The 27325-nt window shown below is 44.5% G+C and overlaps 1 protein-coding gene across 1 annotated transcript; it reads right to left on the bottom strand.

Moving 5' to 3' along the window:
• Positions 1 to 2691: 2691 nt before the first annotated feature.
• On the bottom strand, positions 2692 to 27325 carry FAM3B (FAM3 metabolism regulating signaling molecule B). The gene is made up of 8 exons (XM_048494232.1): positions 27062 to 27325; positions 14413 to 14556; positions 10098 to 10221; positions 8414 to 8472; positions 5607 to 5657; positions 4971 to 5058; positions 4166 to 4298; positions 2692 to 3266 (listed from the first exon to the last, which is right to left on the bottom strand). The coding sequence occupies exons 1-8, from the start codon at positions 27078 to 27080 to the stop codon at positions 3177 to 3179; spliced, it is 708 nt and encodes a 235-aa protein (XP_048350189.1). The 5' UTR covers positions 27081 to 27325; the 3' UTR covers positions 2692 to 3176.

Genomic DNA, 27325 nt, shown 5'->3' with positions numbered 1-27325 from the left:
GGTAGACTCTGCTGAAACAGTATATCCACAGCATGTTTATTCCCTTCTCCCGAATGTGTCACACCCGCTCGTTTCCCCCATTTACCAAGGGTGCGTAGAGTCACAACTTTCTGGTCCACCTGTTTACATGTTACTCCCTGATATGTTACTCCCTCCTATCCCCACCCAGAGGAGAGCCTTGGCTACTGCAAGATGTAATGTGCTGCCATCAGCTCTGCTGGAGCAGTGGCGTATCTGCCTAGGGACAAGGGGTACCCCTTGTCCCCGGGCGCCACTCTTCTGGTCACGTGGGGGCACAAAATCGCCCCCCCCAAACGTGACCAGAAGTCCTGCTGTCTTGTCATTTTTGCGTGCCTCAACCCCATCCGAGGCATGCAAAAATGATGAGGCAACAGGACTTCCTGTTGCCTCCAAGCACCCTAGACCTTGCCCATGTCCATGGTGACATGGGCAGGTTAAGGAGTGGGGGTGGAGCCTGGGGCATCAGGGGGCGGAGCTGGGGTGCGGAGCTGGGGTGGTTGGCGGCAGAGCCTGGGGGCGGCAGAGCCTGGGGGCATCCTAGAGACAATTTGTCTCCGGGCACCATTTACCCCTGGTACGCCACTGTGCTGGAGGGAAGATTTAAGAATATGGAACGTTCTAAAAGAGTTTGTTCATGTGATATGACTACGGTTGAAACACTTGACCATTCTTTGTTTCTATTCCCTAAATACAATAAGATACGCATGAAATACATGAATTCCATTTTCTTGCAATGTTCTCAGTGGCATGAGTGTTATAAGATACCCAATCTCCTGACCAGCTCTGATGTACTCTTTTGTGAAACTGATGCAAATTTTATACTGGAAATTAGTAATTTTAACTGTATTTCTTAACCTTGTTTTGTTTTAAAATTTTGTCCTGTTTTATATGCCAATAAAGGCTTGTGTTGTGTTGTGTTACACCCTCCTATATTCTTCCTGCATGTTCATTATTGATGCCCCTTATTCAAACAGGAGCATAAAAGTTAATATGCATTAATCCATTAAGCATGTGTTCTTTTTACATTCTGATGCAAGCCTTGCCCTTTAGCCCACTTTTTGGGTTGAGCTAGTTTTAACCAGTTTTATCTGGTCCTTGCCTGGACCCATCACATCCTCTTGACATCCTTGTTCTAAGTTACATTTCTCATTTATCACACTACTTGGCACGAGCCCCACCTGACCCCATTTAATTTCTAAAAACACTGTATGGGCACCAAGAAGGATATTAGCAGGCCCAATGGTACCTATCAGCACCACATTTGAGAACTCTGATCTAGATCTTCCTTATTTTTCCCAATTTGAAAATGTTTTAACATCTAACCTAAATGTTTTCACCCTAATAGCTGGAGTAAGTGAAACTCTTGCAGCCAATTTAATGCATATTTTGACCAGATAGTCCTCATAATATTAAGGACTCTGTTGATCCTCTTTGAATATTCAGTGGCAGTTATATGTTGCTTTTATATTAACAGTTTGTATTTTGATTCCCAAGTTCCTGAGTTCAACTCAAGGGTCTGATTATCAGCTAGAAGCCCTGAGTGACCTTGGGCCCACATACCTTGCCTTGCTCCACTATAACAGTTTTGCTCAAGCAAAGCCATCTATGGGTACCACTCTGCAAATGGGTATGATTGGCAGCTGTCCATCCATATGCATCCCTAGTGGTGGCCTTGGTAGTTTGTGGAACTGCCTGACTGAGCAGTTTGAGAAGGCTTCTACATGTCTGTCATTTTGAAGAATGTACAAAACTAATGTTCAACAGATCATTTAAAAAGCAATCAACACTGCAATGGAATTAACATTCCTTTAGAATTGCATTGCTCTTTGGTTGTCTTATGCTGACTGCATTGTTGCAGCCTGTAAACCATCTTGAATCTTGGTGAGAAAGGCAGTACATTTATAAAGTAATTAATTTTTAAAAATGGTTTCTGTGAATTCATGGCATCATTTTTACTTGTGAGCCACTCATGAACAGGTCTTTGAAGAGGTAGCATATAAATTCTCTAAACTAGTACATAAATGTATCCCATCTAATGACTTTATATTGGAAGCAAAGTTTGAAGCGGTGACTTCCTGAGAAATAAGACATTCCCTTTGCTACACTATCCTTCAAATCTTATTTAAGTCATCTTAATGCCCCTTTTCCCCTTAAAAAAAGATTCCCACGGAAGATTACATTATAAAAAAGAAAGGAACGTCAATCAAGAATCATAAAAATATAATAAAATAGCAGCATTACAAGACATAAAAATTATATTTTATAAAATATTAAATGTTCTATGCACTTGAAGTGCATTAAAATGTCATTTTAAATTCACATTAAATGCATATAAAAGTTTGGTAGAACTTCATAGGCTTCAGGATATCTGCATGTAGAAATCCTTCTTTATTATTTAAGAGTAAATCCTTATTTATTAGCCTTCTTTATCAGTGATAAATAGGATCAATCTTTGTGATAAGGTCCCCAAGCAACATTTCAGCAACATTTCAATATTACCTTCTAAGACTGATCTGCAATACATGGAACTGATTTGTGTGGACCTTGACCACCTCCCCCACAGCAATGTGCTCAAGTCAGAAGGTACAGACTATTTTAACTTGCCTATCACAAACCACAATTTTCCACACAGTAGTCACGCTTACAGACGTGAAGAACCCCAAAACAATATTTGAATATGAAATCTTTTTTATGCTTCCAGAAAAATTCAAGTAATAAATACCTGTACATTCAAGTACAAACTGTGTTAGTTATATAACCACTCTTTTCATGGTTAGCTTGGGCTAATGCTTCAGTGGAGAGGAGAGCATACAACTGGGATTCTTCATTGGCAACTTTAACTTTGAAAATGTACGGCTGAACAGTGGAAACTCGAAACGAAAACACACATACAGTAAATTTTATTTCTTTAGTGAACTCTGTGAAGTTAGTGAATCAAGTCTAAGCTGTTTTCTTTTCTTAAAACACAACATTTTAAAAAAATTAACTAATGGTGTATATCCCACGAATGGGACAAAATAGCAGTACATGGTTTTTTAAAATTATAAATATAATTTCTATTCAAAGACAGATACTTCAGCCTCTGTCAAATCCTTATGAGGATATATTGTAGAAACATAATAAACCACTTTGTCTGTATAGCTGAATTTAAAAATTCAGCGTAGGTTTCTGGGAATACAGCCTTCTATCTGGATTTCAGCAGGCCAGCCACCATATCGGTTCTTCTTGCCATCAGAATGATTGATCTGTTTGAAAGATGTACAGAAAGAGTAATTCAGTTTACAGTTGCAAACCAATCCAACTTTGGAAGTGCATCTTTGATTTGCAAATGCAAAAGAGAAGGTTGGTGATGGATTTAGATTGAGGGTAGGATTTCAGAGTTAGGGACACCTGGCTTTCCAGATGTTACCAGGAACAATGAGAATTCCCATCACATGCTGGTGTCAGGGCTGATGGCACAATTCACATGCTGGAAAGGTGGGATGGGAATTGTAGTTCCTGAACATCTGGAGAGCCGCAGGTTCCCTACCCCTGGGGTAGATAGAAGGACACTTCAAAATGTAGGAGGATGTAAAATTCATAACTGTCTCACTGGTAAGGTTGTTTGAAAAATATTTTTTTCATTTAAGATATTTCTAGGCTTTATGTTCCAAAAATATGCCCAAGGCGGTTACACTAATTGTGAATTGCATTCTTTCCTGTGTAAGCTTGTAATGAACTACAATTGGGACACAGAAATATTTGCTAAGCTGAGTAGCCAGAATTTGGATGCCTCTTTGGTGTTTTCTCCTTCCCTGGATTGTCAGCCAGATTCATCACTGTATTGCCTGGGTGATTTTAGTTTCATCTCTTATTTACAAATAATATTTCTATACTTCCTTTGAGCATTCTCAAAGAGTTTTCCTACGAAAGGAAGAAAAGGACCAATGAGGAAGCCTAAGTTATAGCCTGATAAATGTAGAGAAAACATTTCACTTCTGTGGCTCAGTAGGGGGAAAGACTTACATTCTAAACTGCTATGTATCAGGCTAAAGTTAAAGACATTAGTGGTGGGTGTGGGTGGGAGGAGGGCTGGTAAAGTAACACATATGAATCATACATAACACTGATGTCAAGTTTAAGTTAAACCCCACAGAAGTCTGACCTTTTCTTTTTCTAGATTATCTGGCAACTTGAAACCTTTTGCAGCGATGAAGGCCCAGCTTGACCGGAATCGTATGTTCTGTATTTCTTTGCTGCCGAGGTCTGCTATTGCCTTTTTTGCATCCTGCTTTAACCTATACGGGATATACACAGGAATTCTTTAACTCTGCACCTTTTACTATACAGCATTCCAGAAAGCCATAAAGTAATAGCAGATAAAACATATTCTTACTCAAACAAGGCTCTCTCAGTACATGTCAATAAAGAGAATAAAGATATTGGGGTGGATCCCATGGGCTTTCCACTGATGGAATTTTGCCATTTCCAGTTCTCACTATAGGTCCTCCAACGTTTTTTTTTGCAGGGTCATTCTAGAAGTCACACAAAGTGCTAAACGAATGGGATACATGAAGGGAACCATTTTTACTGTGGGAACATTCATGGGCTTGAATCAAAGGTGGGATTCAGCCAGTTTGGACCGGTTCTCTAGAACCGGTACCTAAATGGTTGGCTAGTTCGCTGAACCAGTAATCCCACCTCTGCTGAGGCTACCATTTTCATTTTATTTGCAGACAACTGGGAAGATGATTTATTGAGCAGCACAAAAACATTCTAGAATAGAAACAACTGAAATACTAAATTCCTGCAAGAGATCTAGCTAAGTAATGAAAAGGCAGCATTTATAGTGTGATCCAGTGCTGGCTAATACCTTCATTAGTTTATTAGAGTATTTCAAAAATGAGTAAAGCTAATTAGTAAACCATAACATTGCATTAACAACAGAGAGAATGCATTTGTGTGCTTACTTGGTGCTTCCATCATCATGAGTCACCATCAGGAGTAGAGAACCTTGTGGAGCCTTTTTGATGAAATCTATCATGTGTCCAGAGAATTCTGTGGGGAAGGGGAGGTGGACATCTCTAAAAATATATCTCACAAAAGTCTACAACTCTCTCTCTCAAAATTAATTTCTAGTTCCTGGATTTTTAAAAATTCATTGGAGCAAAGCTGAGGAATTTCTTGCTTTTTTCTTACAGAGTCTATTCGGCTGAAATTTAAGGGCTGCATCCAACACACTATTTCTGTTTGCACTAAAGTTCTTGTACAAGCAAAAACACAAGAAAAATACTGCACTTGTGCTATTTTATCCCACTTCACTTTCACTGGTACAAGATCTTGAGCAGCCAGATTCTGGGCACTGTAATATATAGGGATGAATGTATTAGATGTTGCAAATGTCTTGTGGTACTCCATTTACGGTATGTCTCCATTCACTAATCTAAGTCAAAGGAGACCCTTGTGGTGCAAATGTTCAGAAAAGTCCCTATCAGAATAAGCATTAGATGTGGACATCCCCGCCCCCCCCGGTAGGAATGATATTCCACAACTGTGTAATCCCAGGTGGATAGTGAACAAACATTTGACAGTGAATACCCCCTTACCTCCTTCCCACATGTCAAAATATTTTGCATCCATACATTTTCCGGTGTCATCTACAAGGGAAAAAATTAATATGGGAGCAAAGATTATAAAATAAACAGAAAAATTAGTTTCACTTTTTAACACAGGATGCAATTAAACATTTCGTTTAAAATCCAAAGGGCTGTAATGTGCCTGCACAGGACTGCATCTAAGCTTCTCTTCTGAGGACTTACCAACACAACTACAAGCATTTTCACAAGAGGAAATACATTCACCTTTTTCTGAGTGCCTCACTGGCAGAGCCTGTTTTCCTTTATTTTTATGAAGGTCGGCTCACAAGCAAAACAGCACAAGCTAGTGTGCAAGGGCTCAACCACAGGCAATAACAAATTGGATTTTCCCATTACTGTTTTCCCAGTTTAATCCTCCAAATCCTATAGTGATCACCATTGCCAATATTCCCCAAGTATTTATTTTAAAGAGAGAGTTCCTTGCTGATATTAAGCTTAAGAAGGCCTTAATGTAATCACCAGCTCTTACCACATGAGGGCATATTCATGTTAAATATGGCTTGATAAAGATCACCTTTGAGTGACTTTCCCACATAAAAATATAAGTATCCTAACTATATGATTCTGTTATGTGGATGACATGTTCACAATTTGGAGCCACGGAGAAGAAGAACTAAACAAGTTTCTGGACCATATTAACAATATCCACCCAAACATCCAATTTACTATGGAAAAAGAAAATGAGGGAAAACTACCATTTCTAGATGTCTTAGTCATCCGCAAATCCAACCAACAATTGGGCCACACAATATACAGAAAACCTACACGCGCTGATAAATGTCTACTTAAAAACTCCAATTATCACCCAGATCAAAAAAGGAGCACAATAAAAACCCTGGTAGATAGTGCGAAAAGAATCTGTGAACCCCACCTCCTTCACTGAATCACCTAAACTGGGCTCTACAGGCTAATGGTTACTCTACTATAGACATCAGAATTGCTGCAAGAACAAACCACAGGAATGAAGAAAAACAGCCACCCAGAGGGAAGATGTTCTTACCATACATCAAGGGAATCACTGATCGAATTGGGAAACTGAAGAAGAAACAACCTTCAAACAATCTTCAGACCCACCAAGAAAATTTAACAAATGATACATTCAGCAAAGGATAAGAGGGATCCTCTAACTTCTGCAGAAGTCTACTGTGTACCCTGCAGCTATGGACAAGTCTACATAGGGATCACGAAACGCAGCACCCAGACACGAATCAAAGAACATGAAAGGCACTGCAGACTAATTCAGCCGGAAAAATCAGCAATAGCAGAACATGGGATAAACCAAGCTGGACACAGAATATTATTTGAAAACACAGAAATTTTGGATCACGCTGACAGCCACTACATCAGACTATACAGAGAAGCCATTGAAATCCACAAGCACATGGACAATTTCAACAGAAAGGAAGAAACTATGAAAATGAACAAAATTTGGCTACCAGTCCTTAAAAACACTAGAATCAAGATAATGGTTAGTGAACATCACCCAGACACAGGATGTTTCTCTGCAGGAATCAATTAAATTGATTAAAATCCATTTTACTACCATCAGATCCTCTGATCAATTAAATGGATTAAAATCCATTTTACTACCATCAGATCCTCTGAAGATGCCATCCACAGATGCAGGCGAGACGTCAGGAGAAAATGCTACCGGAACAAGGCCATGCAACCAGAAAACCCACAACACCCAAGTAGCCTAACTGTTTGTCCCAGTGTTTGATCTTGATCCAAACATTTACAAATACATATTTGAAGTCTAAGATAGTAATTTCAATCTTATATTTTTGCTTTTAAAATCTCATAGAAAGGCAGTAAGTATTTTATAAAACATGGAATGGATGTTGCAGTGCTACATAGGAGGCAAATACAAAAATCAGAGCTACCATATTGGCTGCCAGCCAGAAGTCCAAGACTGGCTTTCCCTTCTACAATGTTGTGCTGGCTAGAAATGGTTGCTTTGCTATTAAAAAGGTGCCTTCCAATCTCTGTGGTGTTCAAGTGAAAATTATGCTTTACTAGTTCTCTGTTGCACAAAGGTTTTTCAAGCTCACACAAACTGACCAAAATATTATACCCAATATTACTATTATTTTCTAAATTTATGTGCTGTTCTATGGTCAGAGCAGCTTACAACCCATAGCAGTAAATAAATACACTTAAAACCATTGTAAGGCTACATTCTGATGTCACAGTAAGCCTCTATTAGTTCCCAGGAGGCACAAACATGGTTTAATTCCAAAATGCCTCTGCTTCCTCCTTTCTCATCTCATATGCACAGCATGGTCGAAAGTTTCCTGACTCAAGTTTCAATTTGCTCCCACATCTGAATGCAGGCATCTGGACCAAGAGTTTCTTTCACACAAACTGGAATTTTAAACCAGGACCGAACTAGGTTAGAATCCCAATTTGTGGAGAAGAAACAAACCATATCTGAGCAGTGCACATTGAGAACAGTGCACATTGGGAACATGATATTTAAACGTGGCATAAAGCAACTATCAGTTGAGTCAAACATATAAAACAGAATATGAAATCCATACTGGTGAATCAGAAATAATTTCTAAAACCTTTCTAACACACTGCAAAATAATAATAACGATAATATAGCACTTCGAACACTCTTTCCACCTAACAGGTAGAATTAATATTTCTACCCAGGACTTCCTGGTTCATGACCTGGTTTCTTGCTACTGTTCTGCTCTAGTTTAACATTCATCATAGCTGTTTATTGTGCAGGGCTGTGCCTTTTTACTTACAGTCCACAACGGCAATATTGATTCCTCTCCCTGCATTTTGCTTTTCTTCGCTTATGAGCCTGAAATAACAAAGCAGAATATAGTCACTAGGAAGTACTTTCAGCAGATAATTTCTTGGAAGTTATTTGCTGCTATTCTTAAGCAGGGCACAGATAGCTTTACAGAAATGACTTTCAAAAAAATCTAGGCACAGAAGACAAAGAACAAAGACACCACAACTACAACACTAAATGGAGAGAACATAATTGCACAAAGCTCTTCTTCTCCAAGTTTTACATATAATTAGACACTGGATCACACTTGTTACAATCCTCCCTCAAAGGCTGATCAGTCTGCTGTGAAGTTAGAAAAGATTCTAATGAGCGTTGAGAAGAACCAGTCATGGAAGGTCAACACACATATACTCCTAATTACTTAAGCAGGGCGGAAACAATTGGGTACAGTTTGTGGGAGCAGATACTTTCCCTACAACACCCATTCCTATTTGGAACGTAACCTTCTCATGCACTTAATCAGAGAGATGAGGGTGAAAATTTGGGGCGCTTTATTTTTCTGTGGAAATGTTCCATTCCTAAAGACTCATTTCCCCATCACATTAATAACTATTGTCCACTTCCAATACAACATTAAATAAAAGTAGCAATTTGAAAACTGTAATTACTGTTTGTCAAGTGATTGTATAAAAGAGTACATTTACATTTTGTTTAATTGTAAATGGGAGCAGGGATAAAACCCAAAGACATATAAAAATCCAAATAGAAAATGAAGTTTTGAATCCACCTGATAAGCTGATGGTGCAAGTTAGCAGCTGTGCGGTGTGATCACAGTCATAGGAACGAGGGATGGAGAAGTATGCTGACGTGAGCAGGTCATTTAAAAATGCACACTTTCCCATCTACATGATGTTCTAAGGTGCTTTGATTGAGAGCTTTCAAAAAGATTGTATGCAACTAGGTTTGATCAAGTTCACAGCAAAGCAGAGGGAAAAACAGAAGTAGGATGAATTGAAGATGCATTATGTGGATGCTCCTCAAAACAGCATGGCAATAAGGAAGCTAAAGTGGAGCAAAATACATGTGCAGAAGCAGCTCTAATTGTATAAATCAACTTTAAATTAAAGTTGCTTTTATGGCACCTGGCACTATTCTGTGGGAGTTGCAGTTGTGGAAGGAGTCTGAAAATTATGAAGATACCTTTCAAAGTGTTGAATCATTGGTTAATCTAGCTAGTACTGTTTGACCAGAAGATGGTCTCCAACAGCACAGGCAAGCCTTTCCCAATCCTGCCATCTATGATCCCTATGACTAGAGATATTAGGAACTTGTCAGAAATTGACTGAAAACCAGTGTGGTATTATGATTAACAGCACTGGATAAGTGAGACAGGGGTGACCTTCCGCCAGTCATGTTTTCTCAGCCTCACTTACCTCAAAGGGCTGTTATGAAAGAAGAATCATACATAGCAGCTTGAGCTCCTTAAAGGAAAGGCAGGATAACAATTTGATAGCCTATGAAATTACGCATGTAGTGAACCACTGACTTGCGGCTATAAGTAAATTCTGTTTGGTTGGTGTGTTCTAGTCATTCACAGAACTACAATACCCAGGAATCCTTAAAGATCAGGTTTGACATGCTCAGCTAGGCTGAAACGTAAAGGTAGGATTTCATATGGATTTGTTGCTTACTGTTCATCTTCAAAGCAGATTTTTGCCATCTTGTCTCTGCCCCCACCACTGAGTAAGCGATAAGCATAACTCCCAGATGGACATGGAGACCAATGATTACATTTCTGTCTTTTTGGTGGTGGTGCTGCATTGAACAGAAAAGAAACTTCAGAACACTTTCATTGATTACATCAAGATTTAATGAGTTAAATTGCCCAAAGCATAAATCTTGTTCCTGTTGTTTCTAGGGGACTTCAAACTGTGACTTATTCAGCAAAAAAATATGCTAAGGATTTACTGGAAAACACAGTGCCTTTTAAAAGTAAAGGCACCCCTGACTTGCACAAGATGCAGACAATGTGAGCAGAGCAGGGAGGCAATAACACAATATTGTATTGTATGTCAGAGATGTTGGGTGTTCATATATTTAACATCTATATGCGACCCCTTGCTCAGCTAGTACGGAGCTTTGGGCTGGAGTGCCATCAGTATGCTGATGATACCCAGCTCATTCTGTCGATGGAGGGGGGAGCAGACGCCGCCCCTGCAGCTCTACAGCATTGTTTGGAGGCGGTTGCTGGTTGGTTGATGCAGAGCAGGTTAAAACTGAATCCAGCGAAGACGGAAGTCCTTTGGCTAGGTTCGCAGGGGGGCGGGGGGCTTCCAGCCGCCGGTGTGGGAGAGGGGTCTCATTGGCACCGGCCCCCTCAGTTCGTCTGGGGGTCCACCTGGATTCGTCTCTTTCTATGGAGACCCAGGTGGGCTCCATGTAAACTGGTTATGCTTCCATCTTCGCCAGGTCTCGGGCGGTTGGCCCCCTTCCTCTCCCAGAAGTGGATCTGGCCACAGTGATTCATGCAACGGTCACCTCCAGGTTAGACTATTGTAACTCGCTCTAATGCTGGCCTACCCTTGAGACTGATCCGGAAATTGAAACTGGTCCAGCATGCTGCTGCCTGCCTGCTCTCACGGGTGGTGCCTCTAGAGATCATATCACTGCTGCAACTGGCCTGCACTGGCTCCCAGTTGAATTCCGAATCGCCTTCAAGGTATTGGTGTTAACTCCTTAAGGCCTTTAATGCCGGGTTCGGGGACTGCATCTTTTAGGGACCGCCTGGCCCCATATGTCCCACGCCGGGTCTCTGTGTCTCGGCAGGAGGCTAATTCCACTTGGAGATCCCCGCCCCCTCTATGATGCGGTTGGTTTTCACCAGGGCCAGGGCTTTCACGTCTCTGGCCCCTGCCTGGTGGGAATACTCTTCCTCCAGTTGTCTGGAGACCTGCGGGACCAAGAGTTCCGCAGGGCCTGTAAGACTGAGTTATTCCGCCGGGCTTTTGGGGAGGCCGGCTGCTGATAGGTGCCCATTAACATTAACAACTAAGATCCGCTGTCCCCCCCCTTAGGGGAGTTGGGGAGCTAATAGCTGAACGCCATCTGTTTTAATTGTTTCTGAATTAGGAGCGCTGTTTTTAACTGATGAATTTTTAGTATTTTATTTGTTACCCACTTGTTGTATTATGATGTGAACCGCCCTGAGCCCTTTGGGGGAGGGCGGTATAAAAGTGGAATAAATAATAATAATAATAATAATAATAATAATAATAATAATAATATTTCAGGAAACATGTAGCTTGAGTCTCAGCAAGATCTCAGCAAGGAGACAATTATCCTTCAAAGAAAAAAAATCTGTTTCCACCAAAAATTGCAATATTTGTACTTAGGACGGGAATATTTGGGCCCACCTGCCCCCAGGCCAGGTCAGCTTCCTGGTATACCAAGGAGCTGAGAAGGATGGAACAGGACCTGAGACGGCTTGAGCGAGTGTGGCTGTGGGTTCATGAAGAAGGGACAAGACAATTGTACAGGACGCTTATGAGATCCTATGAGAGAGCGGTGAAGGAGGCAAAGAAAGTTTACTTTGCTTCCTCCATTGCATCTGCAAGCGCGCACCCAGCTCAATTATTTAGGAAAATTCAGACATTGGCGACCTCTTCTATAGGTCCCAAATCTAAGGCTGTGAGGCATTTGCGAGACATTTTGCAGATAAGGTCCTGTCCCTCCACCAGGCTCTTCTGGCCATGTTTGATACAATACTAGAAAATCTGAGGCCAGCCAAGACTAAGAAGCATGGACTGCATATATAGAGACACAAGGCAATGAACTAATTGGTATAAGCAATTACTTCGAGTATAAAGTCAATAGATAAGTCATAAACCATTCATAAAGATATATTGTGATTATATTATAAGTAATATGCAACTGGATATAAATGTAATAACAAAACATACAATGAGGGCACTTAGGCAACCTAAGAAGCGTAATGGGACAGTACTTAGTAACAAATTCTCATAAACATTGTATAAGATTTCATAAACATTGTACATAAGGCAAGAAACCTGTAACATTCATATTGCGTTCCAATAAATTGAAAGAGTCAGTATCACCAATGTTCAATGAGTCAAAAATATTAAAGCGACTTATAAAGGAACTGGAGGCCCCTTGGCCATCTTCTGGTCCTTGTTTGGACCACTTCAACCTACTCAGCCTAGCCGATGTGGACTGGACACTGGCAGCTGTAAGATCTACCACTTGCTCTTTTGATCTGTGCCCTTCCTGGTTGGTGAAAGCTAGCAGGGAGGAGCTTCGGGGCCACCTGTTGAATATCATCAATAGCTCCCTTGAGCAAGACATTTTTCCTGGTCAGCTTAAAGAGGCAGTGGTTTATCTGCTCCTGAAAAGACCTCAATTAGATCCATTAGATCTAGCCAATTACTGCCCCGTTTCAAATTTTTCATTTCTGGGTAAGGTAATTGAGCAAGCAGTAGTGGATCAGCTCTAGAAATTCCTAGATGATGCAAGAGTGCTGGATCCCTTCCAGTTCAGTTTCTGCCCTGGCCATGGAACCAAGACAGTACTGGTCACAGGCATGAACGAACTCTGGCTACAGCTAGATCGAGATGATTTGGAGCATTTGATATGGTAGATAATAACCTTTTGGTCTGCCGCCTTGCCGAGATGGGGGTCTGTGGGACAGCCTTGTGCTGGCTGACCTCATTTCTCTGGGATCGGGGATGGCAGATAATGTTGGGGGGAGAGAACTCCAAGCACCGTCCCATAAATTGTGGGGCGCTTCAGGGGGCAATCCTTTCCCCGATGCTTTTTAATATCTACATGCTCCCCTTGGCTGATTTGGTCTGGAGTTTTGGGCTGCAGTGTCACCAATACGCAGTTGACACAATGGCAGGACGTCCAGTCTCAGCCCTGGAAGCTCTCCAGCATTGTTTAGAAGCTGTGGCTGGCTGGTTGAGAGCGAGCCGGATGAAGCTGAATCCAGTGAAGACAGAGGTGGATTGGGGAGAGAGACTGGTTGACTTTTGCCTGCCTACGCTGGATGGTGAGGCCTTGCATTTGGCCACATCCATCAAGAGCTTGGGAGTGACCTTGGGCTTGGCATTGTCACTTGAAGACCAGGTTACTAGAACTGCCCAGGCAGCTTTCTACCATCTGCGGTAGGCTTGGCAACTGGCTCTGTATCTCTCCCAGTCTGACCTGGTCATAGTACTCTATGCAATGATCACCTCCAGATTAGATTATTGTAACTTGCTCTACGCTGCCCTACCCTTGTCTGTGCTCCAGAAACTTAATATGCTGCAGCCAGGCTCCTTACCAGAACATCAAGTAGGGACCAGATTACGCCTATACCAACTTCACTGGTTGCCGATTGAGTATCGGATCATATTCAAGGTGTTGGTGTTAACTTTTAAGGCCATGAGTGGTCTCAGACCTGCATACCTGAGGGACTGCGCCTCCCCATATTGCCCTGCTAGGTCCCTCCGTTCATTGGAGGGAAATTTGTTGGAGGTTCCTGGACCGTGGGATATCCGGCTGGCCACTACAAGGGCAGGGCTTTTATGGCCCTGGCCCCTACCTGGTGGAATGAGCTCCCATGTGAGATCAGGGCCTTGTGGGTCCTAAATTATTTCCATAGGGCCTGTAAAATGGAGCTTTTCCGCCAGGCATTTCCATCTGGCTCGCCGGACTGACCTGACTGCTACTCTTATTGGCCTTCTGTTGGTATGGCAGGGAGGAAAGTCACCATCTGAGCTTGTTTTATTGGGTTTTTGTATTTTGAACTGTTTTTATTATAGTTTTTACTGTTTTACTGTTTGCCGCCCTGAGCCCTGTCGGGGAGGGCAGGATATCAATAGAAAAATAAAAATAAATAAATAATCCAAAGGACGGGGGAAAGTAACCAGTATTTCACAAGTGTGCAAGTTAAATGGCAGACACCGTGCCCCAGAATTATCAAATACACCCAGCAGAATATACACATACCCCGAAGTATTGGTTTTTCTCCAACTTTCTGAATGTTGTCAATAGTTGCTACCAGTGAGTCTTCCGGTATGATATATGCAAATAAGGATCCTAAGTACCAAGCACAGATGGATGCAAAGAGAAATCCTGCTAACTTCATAAAATCTGAAACATAAAATCATGAGACAGATAAGAAAATCTGCACAAAGGACAAACATTTTTATTTCTAGATGATCAGTCTATAACTTTACAAAAAGTATATAATTCAGTTGATTGCATCCACTGCATTGGTCCCAAAATAGAAAAGATACAAGATAGGTAAAATTATATATTTTACTAAATCAAGCTTATGCTGGCATAGCAGTTTGTAGGCCTTGGACAAACTTTTCCCTGTGTTTGTTTATTAAGAACTAAGCCCCACAGACTTCAATACAAGTTTCAGTCCAATCCAGAGCCCCAAGCCAAAACCCGAACCCTGCTCCCAGCTGTCAGAAAGCCTTCCATAGGCCTTAATGGACTTATGCCACACAAAAGTCCGAGTTCCATCAGCACCACCACTGGGAACCAATCTGGTGTGCCAATGGGGTCAGCAGTGGCGTGGGGGTGCTGACACAGTGCCTAGTGCTGTATCCAGGCATCCCAGGGGGGCAAAGTGCTGCTTCATCAATATAAAATGCATCATTTATAATTTAGCGTAAAAATAATATTCATTGGCATATTTATGAAATTTAAAAATATAAATGGCTTTGTTTTGTAGACGTAACATTTCAAATATGCCCAGTACTCAAGGAGGAGAACTGTAAACGATGTAAGGAATTTATACTTTGAAATTCTATAAATATGCCAATTAATGCAACTTTTAAAAGCAATTTCCCTGGGAAGGCATCGTAAAAAAAGTTTTACATTTAAAAAAATACAATAGTCTAATCTTAAATTTAGTGTGGTGATGTTAGAGGTGCCAACTCTGCACTGCACAAATATTTGTGGATATTTGGGGTGGAGTAGTGCCTGACGAGGCAGAGTTTAGGGATGGAATGACCTTAGCAGAATTTAATATCATAAAGTTCACCCTCCAAATCAGCCATTTTCCCCAGAGGAAATGATCCCATCGTCTGGAGAACAGTCTTAGGTTTTGTAGGAAAGTACTGCATGTATTTCAATTTTCCCCAAAGGTTCAAATCCTTACCAGGGACATAGGCATAGACTTTTTTATGGGGCGTGGCCATGCCTCCCCAAGCCCCGCGCCCAGCCTTAGTGCTTATAAAGGCAGCTCTCCCAGGCCAGGGGCAGCAGACTTCCCTGCCCCGCCCCCCCCCACCAGCTGGACTCCCAGACAGCAGTCCCTTCTGCCCTCCCCTCCAGGCAGAGGCGGAGCTAGGGAAAATGGAGCCCAGTGCAATCTGAGTTTTGCGCCCGCCCACTGCCCCCATGGGTGACCGCTGTGATGCTGGAATCCATCCCAAAACAGCATCACTTTCAATGGGGTTTAAACTAGGGAGCCCAGATTCTTCTTTTAAATCCACCTTAAAGGGAGAATCTGGGGTCCCCAGTTAAAACAAAATTTAAAGTGATGCTGTTTTGGGGTAGATTATCCCCCACCCTTAAACAGCATCACTTTCAATGTTTAAACTGGAGACCTCAGATTCTCCCTTTAAATCCATGCCGAAGGGGCTGGTTTTAAAAGGAGAATCTGGGGAAATGGGGTGGGGGGGGGTGCCTGCTGTCAGGGGTGCAATTGTTAAGCTAGAAGCACCAAACTTTCAGGGTATCTTTAGGCCCAGTGGATTCTGTGAGCCTTTTATAGCTGATCACGATGGAGAATTTGAAGCAGATGCACCTTTCACTTCTTGGGTACTATTAAAGAGGGGAAGAAGGGGCCAAACAGATGAGCATGGGAGGAAAGGATTCCCAAACAATGACTTCTGCAAGGCCCCAGCTCTCCTGGCTTTAATTAAAAAATAATTAATTTATGGAAAGTACTAACTCCTGTTTGCCTCTAAAGATCTTTCTAATCTTTTTTCTATAGAAACACAGACTTGCCCAGAATTTGCAGCTTGAGCTCTTGTTATGACTGTAAAGATCTCAGTGGTGCTGAATCTCTTCACAGCCGTTTGGCCTTGACTGAGCGGAAGATTCCCTTGGCAGCGTATGCGACGGGCTTTCTCAGAGAATCAAGCAAGCAACCATTACACTGTTAGAGGGCTTATCTCATAGAGTGAGATGAGAATTCCGTTCCCATGAGAATGGGACTGGAGACACCGGGAGGGGGATGGGACAAGGGAGTTATATTCTGTAGTTTGCTTGGAGGCCCCATTCCAGTCATGCCGTGTATTGGCCATGGAGCTTTCTAAGATGTCTGGAATAAATGGTCTTTCAACCAAGAAGCCTTTTATTTCTCTGCCTCCTGTTGGAATTCCTTACATTAAGTGACTGGAAACTATCTTTATTTCTTCTCTTTTAACACTCAGTGGATCTCTGGTGTTTTGTAACATGCAGAGATTGAATATTCCACTGAAACTGTGGGAAGGCGCTGTAGCCCCCATAGGAGGGTTCCGAAGCCTTCCCTTCCTGATTCTGAGGGAACCAGTGGGGGAACGGGTCTCGCTGGTGACTCTCTCCCGCCCTTGTTCCAGCATGAGTCTCCCCTAAACTTCGCTGGGATGAGGGATCGCGGATGTGACCATGTGGATTTGCATGAGTCGCTTGGGCGCTGTCTATGGATCGCGCCGCCTGTGGATCAACGATCTCTACCCGCTTCCAAGTGTGGATTACAAAACCCCAGATGCAACCTGTTTCGGAAGAGATGGAGTCTGGACTACACTTCATGCAGCCACCCAGGAGTCAATTGAACGCATTCCTTGACTCATACTTCGATGATGTTCTGGCGGCGACTCCCTGTAGTGGTATAGCACGTATTGTGGGGCCCGTCCCAAGTCCACAGTCGAAACCGGACGTTGACGAGATCAGGGATCGGGTGATCGGGAGGGGTTTCGTGCCGGTTCCCTCTAATCCGGATTTCCAGCCCCGGACCTGTAGTGCAGTTGATGTGCCAGAGGCGCCCCATGGAGCCCGTCCGCTTGAGGACTGGAGGAGTTACCATCCGGGAGAGGAGGAATCCGAAGAAGACCTGGACTCCCCCATCCAGATTTATTTCCCCTCCCGCCCAAAGTTAAGCAAAGTTGAAGGTACTGATGAAGTAGCCAGACTGCTTAGCCGATGCTAAAGAGGCATGGGACCGGGAAGCGCAGACTCTGGGAGGAGGAACGCGAACAGCTGCAAAAAAGATCGTGGAATGCCTGCAAAGGGACCACGAGAACAACAATGCAGGGACGTCCAACTCGAAGCCGCTGAACCGGGCCAAAGAAGCGCTACAACGGCAGTATCGCAGCAGAACTTATCGGGTCCGCCATGAACCAAGGTCTTGGATCACTCCAAAGCGCTGGATCTGGAACATGGCCAGCTGGAAAGCATTAGCTATCCAAACGCCAGAAGCCGAGTTGACTGCGACCATTCAACGTGATGAACAAAGCAAAACTGGATCGTGAAAAAATGGCTGCTTACATGCGCGATCAAGATGCCTTAACTTCCGCAAAGAAAGAGAATTGGCTGCCTTGGAGCAAGAGCTGAAGAGGCAGCGCTGGGATACGATAATGGCAAGAACCTTCGGGCCGGTGCTTACACCTCCCTACCAGAGCGCCTACCACCGCTCCCCCTGCCATGGGGTCGACGCTGCAAAGGTCCCACTTCAATCCTCGGGCTGCCTTCTCTTCTCGCCGGAGGGAACGACGGTTTGCAAGGTCCCAGCTTCATACCTCCTCAACCTGGCGGGTAGTAACATCCTTCCAGCTGGCCCCCTGCTCTCCCAGCCCCACCGCCCCAGCCGTTGCAGCCACAGCCCCAGCTGGCGAATCCAAAGAGCTGTTGAAAGAAGGATATTATAGGGAACCCCCCCCATCCCTGCCCGTTTCGACGTGGACCGGCTCTAAACTCCCTCACTTCATCCTGCAACTGGACGCACATATGGAGGTGAGGAATTTTGATTGATTTGTAATGCGCTCACCGAACGTGAAAAGATAATGGACATCGGGTCCGCGTCAATATGGATGGGGGGTGGCTGCCTTTGACTTGGTTTTCGTGACTCTTTATGAATTGGGTAAGCTGATGATACTCGCACAGTGGCCTTGGATTTCTCCAAGCCTTACGTGCCCAGCTTTCAAGATCCGGATGCTGCTGAAAAACGCAAGCCATTCGGTGGACCACGTAAAGTCCATTCAGCAGGGCAGCCGCTCTTTTGCCGAATTTGCCCGTGGAATTTAGCATGCTTGGCCCGGCTACTAAACTTCCCTCCTGACTGGCCTGGAACGCGATGAAATGTGAATACTTCTTCGAGGCTATGGAATAAGCCTGAAACTTCGGGAGACAGTTCTCCTCATCCGCATCCCGCTGCAGACCGTCAGCTGAGGTGGGATCGCATCTGGGATCACAAGTAGCAGCCCTCGCCTAAGAGTACGCTCGTGCCGGGGCACGCCCCACCGCGTCCGGAAACCACCCCACGGTTGCCCCAACAACTCGCAAAACGTCTAAGCTTCCAGCTGCCTCCACGTAGGGAGACTACATCTGAACTTGCCGCCGTGCGTTTGGGATTATGCCTCCCCTATTATGCGGTGGTCCTGGCCATCCTGGCTGCCAACTGCCCCAAAAAACAGAAGCCTACGCTGTTCTGGTCTCTACGCACTTCTCTGCCAAGCCTCCACGGAAGTCTGGGCCTCCCCCAGGCTTGCGTGGCCCAAAGCCGCCATCAAAGGAGGGGACTTCGAGGAGGGGGAAGTGGCGGTTTGCACTATCTTCGGCGCCGCCATGGACATGGGACCTACGGAATCCAGATTCCGGTGAGTGAAGGCAGCGCGCCCATTACTATTCAAGCCTCTTTAGCCAACCCACCTGCCAAGCATAAGCACGTATTATAGCCTCCGCCCTACGTTGGGATTCTGGCTGCTCCCACTGTTTCAATCTCGCGGCCGCTTGGGTAGCTGGAGGGAACTTGGCTTTAGACCGAATTCCCCTAGTAGCGTAGCTTCCATTCCGTTTTACTCAAATGGATGGCAGCCCACTTGGGAAGCGGAAGGCTCGGCCCGACCAAAGCGCTTAACCTGTTTTTGCTCATTCAGCTATGCACCATTGGGAAAAAAAAAAAATTAGTTTCGCTTCTTGCTCCAGTGGCCAAACACTCCATTGTCTTGGGCATGCCATGGTTGTTATTACATGAGCCATAAATATTATTTGGAAAGAGCTAATTCTAGAATTCACTGGACCCGCTCTGGGAGCACATCGAAGTGGAGGAAAACCCGCCTCCTAAAATGACATTGAACCGCTGGCTTCCACCGCCTTACACACGTCGGTGACTTCTAATCCCACCGATATCCCCACAAGCTTATAAAGATCTGGCCAGGGTGTTTCAGGAGCAAGAATGCGATCAAGTTACTCCCCTTCATAGAGATACCGATTGCAAAAAAATTCATTTTGCAGCCCGGAGCTCAACTGCCCAAGGGTAGAATTTACCGCATGAGCCCCCCACAGAAGAGAAGAAAGGAGCTCCGTGTTTTCTTGGATAAGAATCTGGCTAAGCTGGAGTTCATCATCGACGAGCCACCAAACACACCCATGCCGCTCTGGTAAGCCTGTTTGTAAAGAAAAAAGATGGCTCCTTGAGACTTTTGTACTTGATTACCAGGTAAAGGATTAAATGCTGTTTCCATGTCCTCAATAAATATCCCTATTGCCCTTAATCCAAAGACCTCTTAGATGCACTGGGCAAGGGCCGGATTTTTACTAAGTTGGATTTAAGAGAGGCCTATTACAGGGTCAGGAATTGGCGGAAGGCTATGAACATTTAACAGCGTTTAATACTAAATTTGGACAATATGAATGACTTTAATAATGCCATCTCGGGTTTGGCTGGAGCCCCCGGAGCTTTTATGGCCTTAAATCAATGAGTGGGTTTTGCAAGATTTATTGTATAAAGGGGTGGTCGTGGTACTTAGATGATGTCTCTTGATTTTATTCTACAAACTATGGAAGAGCATGCGATAGCCCTGGTTCGAGAGGGTGTTACAATCGTTTACTTGACAAACTCTCTCTCTTAGCGAAAATTGTCAAAGTGCTGGTTTTCATCAGTCCCTCCGCATAGACTGCATTTAGGCCTACTCGGATCTCAAACCTGAACGGCAGTTAAAGATGCTGATCCTGCCAAAGTAGACAAGCGGTACTTCAATATGGCCTGCCCCTATTTTCCAACAGAAAAGAATTGCAATCCTTCGCTTGGTATTTGCCAATTTCTATCGTGGATTTTATATACCCCAATTTGCTAAACGTGGGCGCCTTCCGGCTCACAGAGATCTCTTCACGTAATGCACTGGGGCAAAGGCAAGGATCTCACAGGCTTGCTAAGCCCGGGGCTCCCCTCCCTTGGTTCTCAGTGGGAAATAGTCAATCGGCATTCCAGCATCTGAAAATCAGCTTTCACTCACCGAACTCCATTCTCTTGAAAACACCCCGACCCGACCTTCCTTTGCGTAGTTCACGTGGATGCATCGGACAAGCTGCACTCGGGCGCAGCTCCTCTTGCAGAGTAGAAATAAAGATGAGTAAACTTGCTGCACGTGTGCTTACTTATCCAAAAAGTTTTCTGGCCCTGGAGCTCAACTGGACCGTAGGAGCGGATAAAGAGACTGCTGCTATCAAGGTGGCGCTTATGCAACTCCATGGCGTGCTACTACAGCTTGAGGGGGCCAAACACCCTTCCAAGTTTGAGTCGGATCATAAAAATTCTGTACGCCCTCTCTACCCCCTCAAAATGTCCCATGGGTGGAAGCAGCGCTACATTGCTGGCTGGATTTTTGCTCGGCTTCTCCTTCACCGTCCCATTTTTTCCCTGGAAAAACCAATAGACTGGCTGGATGCGCTTGTCTCGCCTTCCCGGGGAGGGGCGGTTTCTTCGCTACTGTAGGATATCCCGCGCACGGTGCTCTCCCCTCCCAACTGGTATGTATAGCTGTCATCTAGGTCACAGACCTCCGCTCCTCCTCTCCCCTTCGCCTATTCCAAGTATCGTCTCCCCCTTCCTCGCCCGGGGAACTTCGAGAGGCGAGGGCTCCGCGAACTTCCAGCTGGAGGAAGGAGACTCCCCAGATACGCTTGGAGGATGGCGTTTGGAAATGTTGGTATACCTCCTCCTCAGCAAGCAGGTTCTCTAAGCCTGCCACGCATGACCGAGGTCGGCTGGACATTTTGGCTTCCTCAAAGCGCTACATCTGGCCCGGTCGCCAGTTCTGGTGGCGCGCCATACGCAAAGACATTGAGACTCTACTATCAAAGGGATGTTCGGCCCTGGTCTGCGCTTTCGAGGCTTTCAAGTCCATTCCGGGAAAACCCCTAATGGGCCTTTTTTAAAACCTTCTCTCTGTTGCCTCCCGTCCCTGGGAGGTTTACTTTTCAATGGATTTCTATTACGGAGTTGGCTTGCTGGAAAGCCAGGGAAACACTGTTTTATGGGTAGTGGTGGACCTTGTTCTCCAAACAAGCATATTCTTTCATCCCCTGCGTAACCACCATTCCCTCTGCTCCCTAAATTGGCAATTAACGATTGTTTATTCCAACATATCTATCGCTTCACACTCCGCCCCTCCAAGGGTGGTGTGTCCCACCAAGGGCCCCAATTGCCTCCAAATTTTGGAAGTCTTTCCTGGGCTTGTTTGGAACCACTCCGGCGGTTGTCGCCCCGTACCACGTTCAAAGTGACGGTGAATCAGAGAGGACGAACAGAACTCTAGAGCAGTATTTAGGTTGTTACACTAACTACCATCAAGACAATTGGTGCGAGTTAATCCCATTTGCAGAGTACGCTACAACAATGCCATTCATAGTAGCACACAGAAAACCCCTTTGAAATTGTGTCATGCTTCTTTCCCACCACTGCCCTAACTGCCCAATGGAGGCGCTACATCCTCCAGAGTTCAACCAGTGGCTTACATCCCGGGCTGACGGCTGAAAGACAGTCCACACTGCTCTGCAACAAGCCACGGACTCACAAAAGTTTCAGGCGGATAAACAACGCTCTGACTTCCCTTTATGTGTGGGGGCTTGGGTTTATTTGTCTACTAAGAATCTTAGAGACGTTCACAAATATTCAAAACTGGGCAAGAAATTCGTGGGTCCGTTTAGAATTACAAAAGTGATCAATGATGTTACTGCTCGTTTAGAACTGCCTAATTCCTTAAGTAATATCCATCCCGTCTTTCATTCCAGTTTGCTCAAGGAGGCTCCCGCCCGATGCCTGGCACGACCCTCTGGAGAGACCCCACGACCATAAATTCTGATGGCCACAAGCACTATGGAAATTGACGCTTTATTCTGGACTTCGCTTTAATCGCTAATCGCTGCGGCAATTACTTCCTAGTGTCCTGGGTGGGATATTCCTCCGGCCATAAATCAATGTGGTCTATTCGAAAATATCAATGCCCCCTCCCTTATTTCTGCTTTTCATACCGTGCTTCTTTCCACCTCAGGAAAACCGGGGAAGGGTTCTTTCTTAGGAGAGGCAGAGTGTAAAGATCTCAGTGGTGCTGAATCTCTTCACAGCCGTTTGGCCTTGACTGAGTTCCCTGGCACGGGCGACGGGCCAGAATCCGCAGCAACCACACTGTTAGAGGGCTTATCTCATAGAGTGAGATGAGAATTCCGTTCCCATGAGAATGGGACTGGAGACACCGGGAGGGGGATGGGACAAGGGGGTTATATTCTGTAGTTTAAGCGGGAGGCCCCATTCCAGTCATGCCGTGTGTATGAGCTTTCTAAGATGTCTGAATAAATGGTCTTTCAACCAAAAGCCTTTTATTTCTGCCTCGTTGGAATTCCTTACAATGACTGTGCAACTCTATCATCAAGCTAACATCATCAATAATACTACAGTTTAATGACCAGTCCACAGCCTTGAAAACTGACTGCTACTAAAAGAAATTCTGAAAATTAAAATAAGTCACTGTGGTCCCAAACCACCTCATAGCCACTATCCTTCAGCAGTTTGGCTTCATATTGTGGTGTATGAAAGCCAGTGTGATATAACAGCTAGAGTGACCTCCTAGGCTCTGGGAAATGCAGATTCCACACCCTGCCATTGAAGCTTGCTGGGCGACCTTTGAGCGGTCATAAATTCTCAGCCTAACTACCTCATGGGTAGTTAGTGAGGATAAAATAAAGGAGAGCAAAAGGATGTAAACCTTTTTGGGACTCCATTGTGGAGAAATGGGGTAGAAAGGGGGTAAAAATTCAGTGGGTCTTTCTATGGAAGCCCAGGGACTACGCTAGGAATGGGAACATACAATAACTCAAGACAGAACTCAAAGTACTGCAGAGAAAATACAGAGAAATTGAAATCAGAAGATATGCAAAAGCAAAAAACAACAACACAGGAACAAAAGAAATCACACAGTCATGGCTAAAATCCCTTTAACTGCAGGTGGCAGAATCTTCTCCCTTCCAACTGAGAAAACATTTGTACAGATTTACAATGAGACAATGGAACGTTTAGGGAATTGTCATTGTTACTTATAAAAACAGTAACAAATAGCCCCTACAGTAAGCTACATTGGGAAGAACTGGGTTTTTGGGGTGGGTGGGGGTGGGGAGAGATTTGTTGCTGATGGGCCTGCCTGCTCAACCAGCTCAGACTATTCATCATATGTGCTGCTTGACGCAGCACATATCTGACTGCACACTTTTCAGTCTGCAAAGAGAGTTTATAATAATCATCTTCCTCTAGAATTTAAGCACAGTTGTGATTCCTCCTAGATACAATAGATTTTGACTAATTTACACAAAAAAGTGGTAGTCTCCAATCCCAGAAACAACAAAGCATATAAGATTCAACAATGGAAGGGTTCAAACAGAGAACTGTCGTGCCTCTGATTTCCCAGACCGGTTGGTGCAACCTGAGATCTTTTGGAAGCAAGCATTGTTTATCTCAATGTAACAGAGTCTCTGTAACCTCTCCATTTCATTTTAAATTGCAGCCATCTACAGACTTGGCCCTTCCATCCATTGGGATAATGAATTCCAAAGCAGGCTCACTTATTAATGTAAATTTATTATGGTGAATCCATATACTGTAACACATGTACAGAGCCAGTGTGGTGTAGTGGCTAAAAGTGGTGGACTCTAATCTGGAGAACCAGGTTTGATTCCCCACTCCTCCACATGAGTGATGCACTCTTATCTGGTGAAGTGGATTTATTTCCTCACTCCCGCACATGAACCTTGGGCCAGTCACAGTTCTCTCCAAACTTTCTCAGCCCCACCTACCTCACAAAGTTTTGGGGAAAAGAAGGGAAAGGAGTTTGTAAGCTGTTTTGAAACTCCTCACAGGACAGAAAGGTGGGCTACAAATCCAATTTTGCTTTTATTATTATTATTATTATTATTATTATTATTATTATTATTATTATTATTATTATTATTATTATTATTATTATTATTATTGTTGTTGTTGTTGTTGTTGTTGTTGTTGTTGTTGTTGTTGTTGTTGTAGATTTCACAGCTGTCAGATCTTTAGCTAGTTGTTGGCCTTCATTACAACTCGAGCCTCACCCTGAGGCCTAGGAAGTTGTAATGTATTGGCGTAGTATTCGTGCGGATCCCAGCAGGGCTGCCTTCTGAATTTGACAGATGTTAATTTTGTCAATTCAAAGATGTTTCAAGTGCTGCCTTAGTGTTTTGGGGATGTCGCCCAGTATGCCGATTACCACTGGGACGACCTCAGCTGATTTGTGCCATAGAAGCTGAAGCTCGATTTTCAAATCGCGGTATCTAGTGACCTTCTTGTGTTCTTTTTCAATGACCCTGCAATCACCGGGGACTGCTATGTCGATGATGGTCACTTTCTTGTCCTCGATCATGGTGATGTCTGGTGTATTGTGTTTCAACACTTTGTCCATTTGGTTTCGAAAGTCCCACAGGATCTTGACCTTCTCATTTTCCATTACTTTCTCTGGACAATGTTCTCACAAGTTCTTAGCTGTTCTTATGTTGTAATTCTTGATAAATTCCAGTGAATCATCTTGGCCACTGAGTTGTGTCTCTGTTTGTACTCAGTCTGGGCAATCTTTTTGCAGCAGCTGAGGACATGATCTACAGTTTCATCAGCTTCTTTGCACAATCTGCATTTTGCATCATCTGAGGATTTTTCGATTTTGGCCTTGATCGAATTTGTTCTAATGGCTTGGTCTTGAGCAGCTAAGATCAGGGATTCAGTTTCCTTTTTCAGAGTTCCAGTTGTTAACCACAGCCAGGTCTTTTCGTTATCCACCTTGTCTTTGATTTTCTCCAGGAATTGGCCGTGCAGTGCTTTGTTGTGCCAGCTTTCAGTCCTCATTTTAATCACATTTTTTCTGTATTCTTGTTTGGTTTTCTGGGTTTGCAGCAAATGTATGTTCTTCACTTCAATCAATGCCTGTTCTTGACTTTCCTTCACGTAATCGGCCAATGCATGCTTCTCCTCTTCCACTGTTGGCTGTATTTGCAGTAAGCCCCTGCCTCCAGATCTCCGGGGAAGGTATAATCTATCAGTATCACTGCATGGATTATTGTAGATTTCATAGCTGCCAGATCTTTAGCTGGTTGTTGGCCTTCATTACAATTTGAGCCTCACCCAGAGGCCTAGGAAGTTGTAATGTATCGGTGTAGTATTCGTTCAGATCCCAGCAGGGCTGCCTTCTGAATTTGGCAGATGTTAATTTTGTCAATTCGAAGATGTGTCAAGTTCTGCCCTAGTGTTTTCGGAATGGTGCCCAGTGTGCTGATTACCACTGGGATGACCTCAGCTGGTTTGTGCCACAGACGCTGAAGCTCGATTTTCAATGATGATGATGATTTATGACTTATGTAAAATAATGGCCCTTCACCCCCTTTGCAGATTAATATAATTACATGCCATTTTTGAATGGAAGTAAGCTCCACTGAAGGAACTGCTTTTATTGCAAGTACCTCCTCTTAAGGGTTAAGGTGCTGGACAGAGAAACCACCAGGCTTTCTTCCTTCGGTGATTTGAAAACGCTCACTAGGAACCTAAGAGAAGAGCTTTTGCATACAGTTTGTTTCTGAAGATCCCGTTTAAGAACGCCTGCTCAAGCGTCGGAAGCACCCGGCTGTGCTGAAAATGGGAAACGATCGCAGGGGACTACGGACTTTCGAGACTCGCTTGCGCAAAATCGTGCACACGACTGGGCAGCATGGCCACCGTAAGGCCACTGTCCCCATTGAAGTGGGACGAGCAGGATTTTGAGCACCCGGGCACATGACAGCGAGCGCTCTTCATTGGACAGGCCGGAGAGGCGGGTGCCAGGCTTCTTACTCGAGACAAAAGCGCCCTCACCTCTCACCGTCCGGGTCTGAAGGGAAAGCACTCCGGACGCGCTCAGAGGCACGTACGGTTTCAGGCACACGGCACCAAGCTCGGCACCTCGGGTCCCGTTAAAAGCCATGTTTTAAGATCCGTGCAGGAAAGTCCCATCACCAGTAAGCCAGAAAGCCAGCGGCGCGCTCAGGCTCCTCGACGGCGACCCCAGCAAAGGATCGGACCAGCCGAGCAAGGGGGTCGCGGGAAGCGCTTGTTACTCACTGTTGCAGCCCAGCCGCATCTTCGCTCAGGCTTCTCTGGACTCCGCGCCCCACTACAGGTTGCGCCTTCGCTTGCTGCGCCCCGCGAAACTTGGGCACAGCCGCTCTCGGGGCAAACAGGAAGCGCGCAGCTGGGCAGCACCTCCCAGCCGGATTGGCCGGGCGCCCTCGGGACTACAGGGAGGCCCGGTCCCTCTTGGCGGGGAGTGCCGGTTAGAAGACCAGCAGCCAGAGGCCTTTCAAAGAAAGGCGTTTTCTAAGCAAG

This window comes from Sphaerodactylus townsendi, linkage group LG04, assembly GCF_021028975.2.
Source record: "Sphaerodactylus townsendi isolate TG3544 linkage group LG04, MPM_Stown_v2.3, whole genome shotgun sequence".
NCBI lineage: Eukaryota > Metazoa > Chordata > Lepidosauria > Squamata > Sphaerodactylidae > Sphaerodactylus > Sphaerodactylus townsendi.
This window is presented reverse-complemented; position numbering and strand designations above follow the sequence as displayed.

Excerpts from the sequence above, each read along its gene's own strand:
- FAM3B (XM_048494232.1), bottom strand. Across the intron at positions 10,222-14,412 it reads AGAAAAACCAATACTTCGGG|CACCACCACCAAAAAGACAG; the intron begins GTATGTGTATAT and ends TGTTCAATGCAG. Across the intron at positions 8,473-10,097 it reads ATCTGCTTTGAAGATGAACA|GCTCATAAGCGAAGAAAAGC; the intron begins GTAAGCAACAAA and ends TTGTTATTTCAG.